Below are 12,564 nucleotides of genomic sequence, written 5' to 3' on the forward strand. Positions count from 1 at the left end.
TTGTTAACTACATGGGATAGTAAGATGCAGCAAGACATGACACTCAGAGCCTATATAACCTTATCTATAATTAATACAGCTTTATATTTACATGCCATTATTTATGTAATTTCTATTACTTTGTTAGATTTTTTTTTCATAGTCATTGTTTAGCAACAAGATTTATAGAACATTAGCCAATGCTAGTGAACATTTGAGGGAAAATAGCAAGAGTGGTAAAGAAAACGGAGACTGCCTTCGAGTTTGAGTCTTTCTTTCTTTCTTGTTTGTTTGTTTGAGACAGAATTTCTCTGTGTAGCTCTGGCTGTCCTAGAACTCACTCTGTAGACCAGGCACTAACTCAGAGATCTGCCTGCCATTGCTACGTGAGTGCTAGGATTAAAGGTGTGTGTTGCTGGTGAGTCTTTCTTTTAACAGCTATGGTATGACTGATTTGTGAGTATCTATCATGTTTAGTGGTATAAGTAAGTAGTCTTAAAAATGTGAAGGGTGAGGGAAATAAGGTCAATAAAGAGACAGCTTTCAAAATCATACAGGGACATATTGGGAGCTGGACCTGAGGTGTCTTAGCACCAGTGCATCATGTGTACACATAATACACTTATCGTCCAATGCCATAGTATGATTGGATCTCATACTTATGTTTAGCTAATAAGCAAGGAAAGTACATATGTTAAAATAGAAGACAGTTAAAAGTATACTTTGGAATGTTTTCTGAGTATAAAAAGAGCATTCCTTATTCCCAACACAGCTTCAGTAAGGGGTGCATGTGTTTGGACACTGGAAAGAGCTCAGGGATAGGAGTTTGATCTGTCTGTTCACTCCCAATTATTATAAATGGGGAAGTAAACAGAGTGAAAGACACGCTTCGATTTGGATGAGGAGTATAGTCATAGAAAGTAATGGGAGGTGCAGAGGGGTAAAGTGAGGCTGAGAGTACACACAGATAGAGTAATAGGGTCCATGATACCCAGGATGCCCAAGCAGTGGAATGGTCAACAGAAAACTATTTAAGACAGAGGAATGCATCCAAACTGCAGAGTGCAAAACTGTCTGCATGCTATGCTGTATCCTAAGTATTTTTAGACTAGGCTTGCAAAACTGACCCTGAACCCACCAGTCACTTTTATACTTACATAGAATTATATGTCATTTATGAAAAAAAGAAAAAAAATAGCAGCTCATAGAACTTTAAGCAGAATTAAGTCCCTATTAGGCATTTGCCCCTGTGGAAACTATCAGAATTCTTTCCTTTTTATGCAGGTACAGGGTTAAATGCTTTCTCTGTTACAGATAACCAGCCCCCCATGATTCAAACACTGCAAGACAAATTAGAGACATTTTATGGTGAAGACTTTGAATACCATTTCATGGCCTGGGATCCAGAAGGCTCTGAGATACGTTTTACATTGGATTCTGGTCCTGATGGAGCAGCTGTTTCCTCTGAGGGACTTCTTACATGGAAAACAGAGTCACAGACTCCTCAGACGTTCACTCTCCGCCTTAAGGATGATTGTGAGGCTGAATCTACAGTCACAGTGGAGGTCAGAGTTATAATTACATAAATGTCACTGGATCTTTTACAAATACAACCGCTTTATTTTAAATCCTAGCACAAGGCATAAATTTACTGTCAGAGGGCAATGAAGATATTAAACTTTACATGATTGTATTACATGTTGCTTGTAAGAGCATAATACGTTAAGGATACTCTTAATAAGCCCTGAAACACGGGTCTAAATTGATAGCCAACATCATGCTCTCTACTTGCAGACAAGGATGGGTATCTCAGTCATTTCCACTTCCAATGAAGGCCTGACTAAAATAAGATTGATAACTACATCTTTTTCCTTCAAATGAGAGAGTCTTGAATGTGGAATTAGAGACCACAAATAGAGGAAGAAAACATGAAAGAACTAATTGACAAGTTTTCCTTTATTGATATGTGTCTGTCATGAGGCTTAAATTCTTATAAACTTGTGATGTGCACGTGCTCTTGAAGGTTTGCATGCATATTTTCACACAGACACATGTAATAAACTGCTTGGCCATATTAGCCTAGCAACTGAAATTATTGTCTGCTCTTAAACTGCGATAACATGGGTGGCTGACTGCCTTCCACATTACTGATTTTGTTTCCTAGTGTTCTGTTTGCATTTAGAGAAGGATGATTCTGTCCATGGGGTAGGGTGCTACTTACCTAAAAAGTATGTCCTTGGGAATATGAGGAAGGAGGAAGATAAATTCAAGGCCACTTGAAACTATTGTTGTATTTATTTTAAAAATAAGAAAATAAAAACAAATTGTTCTACTCAGAACATTTCTAAAAGCATCCCACAAAGCACCTATATATTATTAGCTTTGCTCTTGAAAGGGGACATGATTTTTTTTAAACAAGAATTTTGCAGGGAAACATGGCTTGATGATCCATGTCACAGAAGCCCTCATGCTTATCCTGATTTCATAATCAGGGTGATAACTAAAGATAATTTTATTCAAAATAACACATCCAGTACTTTTCTTTTTTAGGTGACTGTGAAGTCTTGTGGCTGCTTGAACGGTGGATCATGTGTGCCTGATAGAAAATTCCCTCCAGGAAGCGGAGCCTACCTTTGTGACTGCTTGCCTGGTTTTTATGGTGATCTTTGCGAGTCTGAAGCCAGGGAGTGCCACTCCAACCCTTGTGGCCTTGGCAAATGTATTAGAGGCTCACACAGTTACTCCTGTGACTGTCCTCCTGAGCTCACAGGTCAGTTTGGGTTCCTCATGAACTAAATGAGAATGTGAATAAATTAGAAAGAAAATTTCCTTGCAATATTCTTTTGGGAAACCATACAAATCTATTTTCTTAAGATTTTAAACCACATTTTTAAGAGTCTGGTAAAAAGTAACATAGACATAAACATTGCATATATCCTCTGATAACTTTAAATTGTGAACTACTTTCAAACACTTCTGCACTTTAGCTTTCATATATTCTTGTGATTTTGTCCATTTTATGATTCTAACAGCAATTAAGGAAACTCAATTGTATGTTTATAGGCATTTCTACATCTTTTTGGCAAGTAATAATACATTTAAGTGTATTGATATTGAAATATAGATCAGGGAACCCAGTGGAAGAGGAGGCAGAAGGAGCATGTGAACCAGAGAATGTGGAGAACACGGCTCTCTAAGTCAACTAAGGAAAGGTTGTATGAACTAACAAAAGCTAAATCCGGAAGCTCAGGGCCTACAAGGGTCTGCACTAGGTCCTTTGGGCATATATTCTAGCTTTCAGTGTAGGATATTTGTGGGACTCATAATATGTGAATGAATGGGTCTATGAATCTCATACATTTGTTTGGGGTTCATTTACTTCTGTTGGTTTGTGTTGACCAACTTCCATGTGATGGTTTTTGCTTTATCTTTTTATATTTTATTTTGTTTAAAAACAGAGAAATATTTGCCTAAAGTATATTTAAAAGAAATATAACATAGGAGAATAAAAATTTTATTCTCTTTCAGGAGAATAAAAATTTTATCACATAAGAAGTGTTTTGTTAGTAATTTACTAACTTAGCAACATCATGGGTTAAATCAGAGTTGGAAACAAATGAAATGCAAGCCTAGTCACTAATTCATTACTTGTCCTAAAATATCTGATTCTAAAAATGAACATATGATAATAATAAGCCTTTAATTCATCAAAGACTTGAAGGTCATGTATGAATAGCTTTTTGGGTATTGAGATATAATATTAGACTAATATACAGTCATTGAGCTGAGTTTTTGAACTAATCAGTTTTAACATAGATGAGCAAAGCAGAAAATTTATTGTATTTAACTTTTTTATTATTTTAAAATTACCACTTAGACATATGAAGCATAGACATGCCATTGATTTTGTGTTATGGACTATATTTAAAATTATCCAAATATTAATTTCTCCAAAGTATATGTATAACAAGGACTCTTTTCTTTCATATTATGAATTTATTTCTTCAAATAAGATGCTAAGCATATCAAAGTATCTTATTGGGAAAATTTTGCCTTTTTTGACATGTAACATTAAAATGTTCAGAGTCTAGTACTTTGAATGAATAAGTCATTCTTAACATTAATGAAAAACATTCTAAGCTACCATTTAAAATTTGAGTTTTTAAAGAAAAGTATAAATTTTATAATTACATTATATAATTATGTATCATATACTATAATTCTTACCTCATATATTAATTGACTTGTTTCTTGAGACACATCTTGTTGTGTTACTTATCCTGACCAACTCAAAGGCTTCCTATCTACCCCTACCTGGTGATGAGACTAACCACCATATTTATAGAAAAAAAATAAACTTACATGTGTGAAGAGTTGAGTTGAATATTAAAAGAAGTCTAAGTGATTTTATATTTGATTGTATAGTAGGTTTTAAATAAATAGTAAATGTGTTCCATTCCTCAGTAGAGGTATGGAAGTGCTAAATAAAGGAACAGAAGCCAGACAGGTACAGGCTTATAGTCCCAGAACTCAAGAGGCAGCAGGATGACACATTTTAATCTCACCTGAGCTACATAGCTAATACCAGGAATGTATAAGTAATAAAACAATGGGATGTTAGACATTAAATAATTTGAACTATTGGTCTGTTTCCTATAGGCAAGAACTGTGAGAAGGATGTAGATGAGTGTGAATCCTGGCCTTGTTTCCCAGGTGTGGAATGCATCAATGTCTTTGGTTCCTATCATTGTGGTCCATGTCCAGAAGGGTTTCAAGGTGATGGGACCACGTGCAATGGTAATAGCCCTTGCTTGCTGCTGTGTTTTTGCTGCGTTTATCTACTTCAGGTCACTTAATGGCATTTTTTTCCATTCACATGTTTCTTCAGAATATATGCATCATGTTACATGTAGAACTAGATGCACAAGAGAGCAAAGTGTATCTCATATGTCCTCACATTTAATTAGCATGTGTTAGTAAGAGAGGTGATTAGTAGATCCATGGTGCCAAAAAGATGCTTTGTATATTTTAAATGAAGGACACACAAGAGGCATCGTTCCTACCAGGAAGGATAATGGAGATTTAAAAAGAAGCATGGAATGAGTGGAAAGAGAGAAAGGCGTGTGGGGAGAAGACTATCTATATGAAGGTCAAGAGAGAGGACTGAGTTAAAGATGAACTCTTATGGTTATTATCCAAGTAGACAGAAATTTTAGAGGGAAGGGGACACAAGAAACTGAAGGTCATCAATATTTTAAAAGTGAGTCCCCGAAGACAGCATTAAAGAACTATGCATGTGTTATATTTAAGTGAATAAAGATCCTCTTCTTATGAGACATTTACTCATCACCCAGTCTTTATACCAAGGTGGGCTTCTTTGAGGTAACAAAGAAGAAAGCCTGTGAATCCTCCAACTTGTTTTCCATAAGATTAAAGTAATTAGCCCTAGAGTATTTTTGTGGAAAGATAATAATTGTATAATGTACCATGAAATATTTTCTTTTCTTTCACAATCTCTCCAATCTTAGATCTTATATTACAGAAAAAAAAACATTGGAAAAATCATTTTTCCTAATTCTGGAGTGTAGAAATTCAAGAGCAAAGGTGTAGTTTAATTGTTTTCATGAATATTGTCTTCTTGCCCATCAGACAATAGTGCCTCTGTGTGTGCTTTCTGGGTGCTCCTGCCTCTTCTTAGGACAATTATCTCCTTAGAGCATTTATGTACTTTCTCACCTTGTGCAACCAGAATCTCTTTTATAAAGGTTCTCTCGCCAAACACAGCTGTGTTTAGGATTCACACTTTTACAGATGAATTTTCAGGCATACAACTCATTTTAAATCTGAGGATTTATAAGGAAAAAAAACTTAACTTTGATCTAATTTCCAGTAGTGAAGTCCAAGAGACTCATGGATCCCAGATTTTGATTCATCAGATTTGGTTTGCATTAGGTGCATCAGATTATGTTTGGCCTACTGATTTTCAATTGAAACAGAGAGTTTTTTGTTTTGTTTTATTTTTGTTTTTCGAGACAGGATTTCTCTATATAGCCCTGGCTGTCCTGGAACTCACTTTGTAGACAAGGCTGGCCTTGAACTCAGAAATCCACCTGCCTCTGCCTCCTGAGTGCTGGGATTAAAGGTGTGTGCCACCACGCCCGGCTGAAACAGAGTTTTTAAATGACTTCACTACAAAACTGTGGTTCTCGTGAGGTTTGACAAAAGTGTTACTGAAGAAGAGGCTGGTGAGACTGCCAAAAAACATAAATCTCGTATTAGACCAATAGATTAAAATATCCCCAAGAAGTCCTGATCTTGGATCAGGTCTAGTTACAGAATACTTCCCAAATGTTTTCCCTATGACTAACAAGTTGTACCTCAGTTATTTTTACTTTTAGAAAGTTAACCTGAGGGTTATATAAGGTAACTCAAAATACATTTTTCCCTTGCTAACCTCCTGACTGCTCAGGTCTATATTACAGAAAAGTGAGCACAGTGACATTCAGGGAAGTTTATTAGTGGATATTCCATAGCTTTCAAACTTGTTAACTTTCTGTGTTACCTTTTGTATCCAAGTATGTTGCACATTCCTTGAAGGCTGGAACACTTTGATGACTCTTTATTCCTATATGGTTCTTAGAAATAAATGTTATAAACCACAGATAAATGAATGAATAACTTGGTATCAAATGTGGATAGGGTAGAACATTAATAAACATTCTAATGAACGTTTCTATTTATTTCTTTGCTCTTTAGACCTGAGCTTTCAACCACCATCAATGGAGACTTTACTGACGAACCCAAGCTTTACTCAGAGTCCTGCAACAACTTTCAATGAGTTATCAAACTCAATAGGCTCATCCCACTTGTCAGTAAAATCAGTTACCACTCAAATGGACAATGGGAAGAAGGGTGTTTCTCACCAGACACCAGCTTATGAGTATGCTGATCATGTTCTCAGTCCAGATCTTACTGTTGACGAACTTGAAGTTCCAGCACACAATGGTAGTTTTGCAAGCATCAACCCCAACAATTCTTTTGACCAGATAGACCCTGTCCAGAGCACATTTCCAACAGAGACAGGGGGACATAATACTCAAATTAGCAAACCTTTCCAAAATTTCTCTGGGCAAGAGTTTACATCATTGACTACTAAAGCAGAAATCACTACCTTGCCAGAAAAAAATGGATCAACCAAAATATCAAACTGCATAGAATCATCTTGTTTCCAGGGTGTTTCCTGTGTATCAACCACAGGTGGTCAATTCAAGTGTGGACGCTGCCCCTTTGGGTATTACGGAGATGGTATCACTTGTAGAGGTACTATGAGAATTTTTCACCATGCATAATGAAAACTAACTCACTAAAATTTAAGTAACTAAGAAGTACTTCTTTGCTGATTTCTACTCACTCTGTTTCCTTTAAAACATTTTAGAAAAAGTAGGTTTTCTGAATTGATTTTTAAAAATTACTGTTACTATTAAAAATAGTACTACATAAATATTAATAATACAGCTATACCCCCTCTATTCTAAGTTCTATAGTAACATTCTATTTTAACCATCATATAATCTATAATAACCTCATGTTTTGATTGCTATTTTCCATTTGTACAGATGACACGGCAGGTCTTTGTGAGTCTAGTTATCGAGTACCAAGCAGCTAAAGAGATGAAACACAGTTGTGAATACAAACCTGATCAGTATTGTGGCCCATATTCTTGTCAGTCCACAGTTGACATGTAACACTTTAAATTAATTCTGACTAATTCTGACATTATTGCTTATTTTCATAAACAGATTTTTCTGTATTGCCTCCAGCACTTTTGCCGTTCAAACAATTTTACAAGCATTGTTTATATGTTTGCTTTATATAGTCATTGTTTTTTTTAATACAAATACAAATTTTGGCTTTGGCAATGAAGAAGCTGTTTCTTGGGTGTTTTTCCATTGCTTCTACTATTGCTTTGTGAAGAGTAACTGCATCTTTTATGGTTAACAAAGACATCTCATATACTGTGGTTACATGAGAAGTGTTAAAGACCCAGTAGAATATGTCAAGTGACTCAAGATGTTTAGGGGAATCTAATCCCATTAGCTATTGAGTCCCTGGGACCTTGCTTTTTGGTTGAGCATCACTGTTCATCAATATTTAGTTGTATTCCATCTGAAACTCCACTGCACTCTGTCACACAAGTGGATGGATGGCTGCTTCCTCTACTGCAAGCTAGGGTTATTGGAATAATTGCCATATAATGTGCTTCTTTCTTACTCTAGTGATTTTTTTCTCAATCCTTCTAATCATGAAGCCAGTATAGGGAAAAGAATTATGGGTAAATGTAGTAGCTGTGCATTTAATACATCATTAAAATGTTTACATTAGAAAACTTCAGATTAGGGGTTGGAGTTCACTAATAAACATGGTGACTCACAATCATTATAACTCCAGTTCCAGGAGATTCTGTGCCCTCTGTTGGGCTCTATGGAAACTGCATTTTGCCAAACATCCACAATATTAAAAATTGTAAAACCAAAATAAGAAAAAGAAAAAGAAATTTGGGCTGGGTTGTGGTGGTGCATACCTTTAATGCCAGCAATTGGAAGGGAGGTAGATCTCCCTTTAAGTTTGAGGTCAGCCTAATATGTAGGGCAAGTTTCAGGACAGTCAAGGCTACATAAAGAAACCTTTTTTGGAGAGAGGGAGAGAGAGAGAGAAAGAGAGAGAATACACACACACACACACACAAATATGCTACAGTTCAGACTTTCTTCCTTGTTTTTTTTTTTTTTTTTTTTTTTTTTTTTTTGTAGCATTCTGTAGACACTCCTGTGGAAGAAACAAAGAATGTGTTGCCCCAAACACATGCAAATGTAAACCAGGTTATACTGGTTCCAACTGCCAAACTGGTAGGTACATGATTCATTAGTTTGTATAATAAATTTTATTTGATAACCAATATTTCTAAGCCATGGGCTTTATTTTTATGTAGCCATCTGTCACCCTGTTTGCAAAAAGCATGGAAAATGCATTAAGCCTAACATCTGTGCATGTCCTCCAGGGCATGGTGGAGCAACCTGCAATGAAGGTGAGAATTCCAATTACAGCCTCAAATATGGAACTAAGTACAGTGTTATTTCCTTGAAAATATTTTTAAAGGATAATTGTCTTGCTTTGTTTTTGTTAGTGAGTTCTACTCAGTGTTGTGATAAAAGCTCAGAGTTTAAAAAAATATTCATACTAATTCTTTTTAGGGGGACTTTTGTTTTTAATTTGAAAAAATATTAACTCTACAGGTGCTTTGTCCAGATGCATGCCTGGACACCATGTCTATACAACGTCTCCAGAACAGAGTGTCATAGTCCTTGGAACTGTATTTACAGAAGGTTGTGAGCTGCCATGGGTGCCGGGGAGTATCTGGAACCTGGCTTATCTAGAAAGCAGCCAGTGTCTCTCAGCCATTGAGCCATCTCTCCAGCCCCTAACTTCAAACTTTTAAACACTCATACTTTAGAAATCCTAGATCCAAAAAGTAATTGTTTCTCTTCCAAAATCTTTGCTTTTTGATATTTAGGTATTTGGGGGAAGTAACCGTTTTAATGACTCATGTATAAGTGCAAAACTCAAGGCTATAAAATAGTAAGAAGAAACCTAAAAGATGACCATAAAAATACATCTGTAGACATATACACCCTGCATGGTTTTGGATGAATTATTAAGTAAAGAATCTACAAAATAGGACTGATAAAAGTAGGTGCTTTTTAAAAATTAATTTGCTATTTTTAAAACTGTTTTTGAGACTGAATTCTAGTAGGTGATACATATAATTGTGAATGATCTTAGAACTCTGTTAAATGCTTTAATGACAAAGAAAACTACAAAGCAACAAAATAATTTTGGAACAAACAGAAGTCTTCAAAACTAATAGCAAATGAGAATAACTATGGAATATATAAATCTATTTTTTTTAAAAAAAATCATATGTCCAAGGTCACATATTAGAAGCTGAATATCAGGTATTTTTTTTCCAATTAACCAAAGTCTTCATAAACCATCCACACACCAGCCTTGTGTTTTGTAATTTTCGTGTATAAACCAAAAAACATGGTGCTGATTACTAAGCTTCAGAATTGTAAATTTCCGTAGTGGATTCCCACAGAAGACCACACAGTAAAGTGAACTGAGTTTAGCCTGAATTGATCTTATGCTGGGGCTTTACTGCAGGCATGCTTTACACATGCATGTATACGGATTACTGAAACCTGACGTAATACTCTCTGTGTCTGCAGAACATTGTAGCCCTCCTTGTGAACATGGGGGCACATGCTTGTCTGGCAATCTCTGCACTTGTCCTTATGGCTTTGTAGGACCAAGGTGTGAAACACGTAAGTAAAGCTCTCCTACAATCTGCTATAATAAACATCTTCCTCACCGAGTTGATGGCTGTTGTGCTAAATAAAACAAACCCATCCCTCAATAACATTGATGCACTAAAGGAACCAGGGATTCCCAGAACTGAAGTAAAGATGTTTAGATGGGTGTTGCTGTAATCCTGGTGTTTGGGAGACTGTGAAGGGAAAGTCATGAGCTGAGGAGTAGTCTGAATTATACATAATGAAACCATGTCTCACAAAAAAATAAAGAGCTTTGCTATGAATAGTAACATCATTTTCTTTGAAATAAGTAGAAATCAGACTTATTAATTTGCTTATAAGTTTATTTAATTTGTATCTGATTATGTTCACCAGTTACTAATAATTTTCCTAAATAACTAATTCTTGTTTGGTGCTGTTAATTTTCTAATTTCTCTGTCTCTATCAGCAAGAAAATAACATAAGAACCTGAGTTCTTATGAATGAATTATCCTGGTCTTCCTTTATGGTCAAATCCAATTACTAGAAGTATTTGACAGTTACAAGCTGAATTTGTCTTTCTTTTGTCCTTGTTCCATGATCTTAGTGGTCTGTAACAGGCATTGTGAAAATGGAGGCGAATGTGTTGCACCAGATATTTGTCAGTGCAAGTCTGGATGGTATGGACCCACCTGTAGTACAGGTAAAATCAGAATTATGTACAATAAAAGTAACAACAAAATGAAACTTCAAATGTCCCAAAGAGTCTCATCTAAGTAACAAAACTGAGCTGGCAGGCAAGATAGGGAGGTGGTTATTAGTGACACACTTTTAAAATTTGTACTTCTCATCCTTACATTTTTCTGTTATCTTAAACCTTACACGTTACGTTACCTAATCAGTTCCTTCTTGCTGTTGTGTTCCTATGGTATGTATTACGTGGTATGGACACAGAAACCTGGGTTTGCTGCAGTTTCTCCATTTAAGTTTCTTTCTCCTTTTCTAACCAAGACATAGACATCCGACTTTACTTAACATCTGTTCAACTCTGGATGTCAGGGCCAGCCAGCACATAAATCCATGTATTGATCAGTATCAGATGTGTTTCCTTAGCAGAAGGTTTGCAGTTGGTCAATCTAACTTACTGTCCCACATAATATGCTCCTATGCTCAGAAGGTACACTACTTTCCCTATTTATTACAATGTCAATGTCTAATTTAAACTCTAACTCAATAATCGCATCTGTAATCCCTATCTAATGACTTTTCTCAACAAAATTCTAACCCACCATTTATAGTGTGCTGGCTATACGTGAAGCCTGTGACAGAGGAAAACAAAGATCAAGCTGATTCTTGGCCTTATTTCAAGTCTCATATCATTATTGAAAGAGACAAAAATTCGATTATATTTTTCAAAACACAACTGTGAAGCAAGTTGGCTTATGATAAGTGCCCCCCAGAGCTGTGTCTCTGGTTGCATATGTAGCAGAGGATGACCTAGTCGGCCATCAATGGGAGGAGAGGCACTTGGTCTTGCGAAGATCATATGCCCCAGTACAGGGGAATGCCAGGGCCAGGAAGCAGGAGTGGGTGGGTTGCGGAGCAGGCAGGGAGAGGGTACAGGAGTCTTTCTGGACAGCAATTGAAATGTAAATGAAGAAAATATCTAATAAAATTTTTTTAAAAAAAAATATAAAGTTAATTACATATTATAAGTGGGAGCATTAATTCTAGCAAGTGGAGTTTGGGGAAAAAAAAACTGTGTCTGTATGCCTTGGAAACTGAATAAAATCTAAGCTGAAACTAGAATTAGAAGTGCTTTCTAAGCAAAACATTGGTGACCAAGCATCAGACATCTGTGCATTGGAAGGCTTGAGTGAAGTGCCCCTGTGTTTTATTTGCAAAGCGATAAAGATGTGTGCATAGCCAACACTGGTGCTGTTGAGTTGAATTGGCCTTTCTTAGCCTATAACCATTCCTAAAAGCATTCTAAATTTTAATCATGCTCACTCTGCAGTCTTCGTTTTATTAACATTATTAGCATAGCAAATAAACACACTTACAAGCAATTACAAAGTTACTTTGTTTCCTTTCATTTGGTAAAGTCTGGAACATTATTGGCTCCTTTTACTTGTAGTTAAAATATACATACCACCATGCTTCCTTCCGTCCACCTGTACCACATTCAGTCTTAAAATAACAACGCTTGAGACCGCTTTCTTTTCTCTTGTTCATT

At 36.0% G+C, this 12,564-nt stretch overlaps 1 protein-coding gene across 1 annotated transcript in view; it reads left to right on the forward strand.

Annotated features, from left to right (window-relative positions):
• Positions 1–12,564, forward strand: part of Vwde (von Willebrand factor D and EGF domains) — a 74,379-nt gene that overhangs the window by 48,948 nt on the left and 12,867 nt on the right. Inside the window, exons 17-24 of the mRNA XM_085840880.1 lie at positions 1,294–1,544; positions 2,530–2,749; positions 4,639–4,776; positions 6,736–7,299; positions 8,790–8,885; positions 8,969–9,064; positions 10,266–10,361; positions 10,936–11,031. Coding sequence (XP_085697006.1) covers positions 1,294–1,544; positions 2,530–2,749; positions 4,639–4,776; positions 6,736–7,299; positions 8,790–8,885; positions 8,969–9,064; positions 10,266–10,361; positions 10,936–11,031 — 1,557 coding nt within the window. The remainder of the gene's footprint in view (positions 1–1,293; positions 1,545–2,529; positions 2,750–4,638; positions 4,777–6,735; positions 7,300–8,789; positions 8,886–8,968; positions 9,065–10,265; positions 10,362–10,935; positions 11,032–12,564) is intronic.

The sequence above is a fragment of the Mus caroli genome, unplaced genomic scaffold, assembly GCF_978045245.1.
Source record: "Mus caroli unplaced genomic scaffold, Mus_caroli_1 scaffold_7, whole genome shotgun sequence".
NCBI classification, from domain to species: Eukaryota; Metazoa; Chordata; class Mammalia; order Rodentia; family Muridae; genus Mus; species Mus caroli.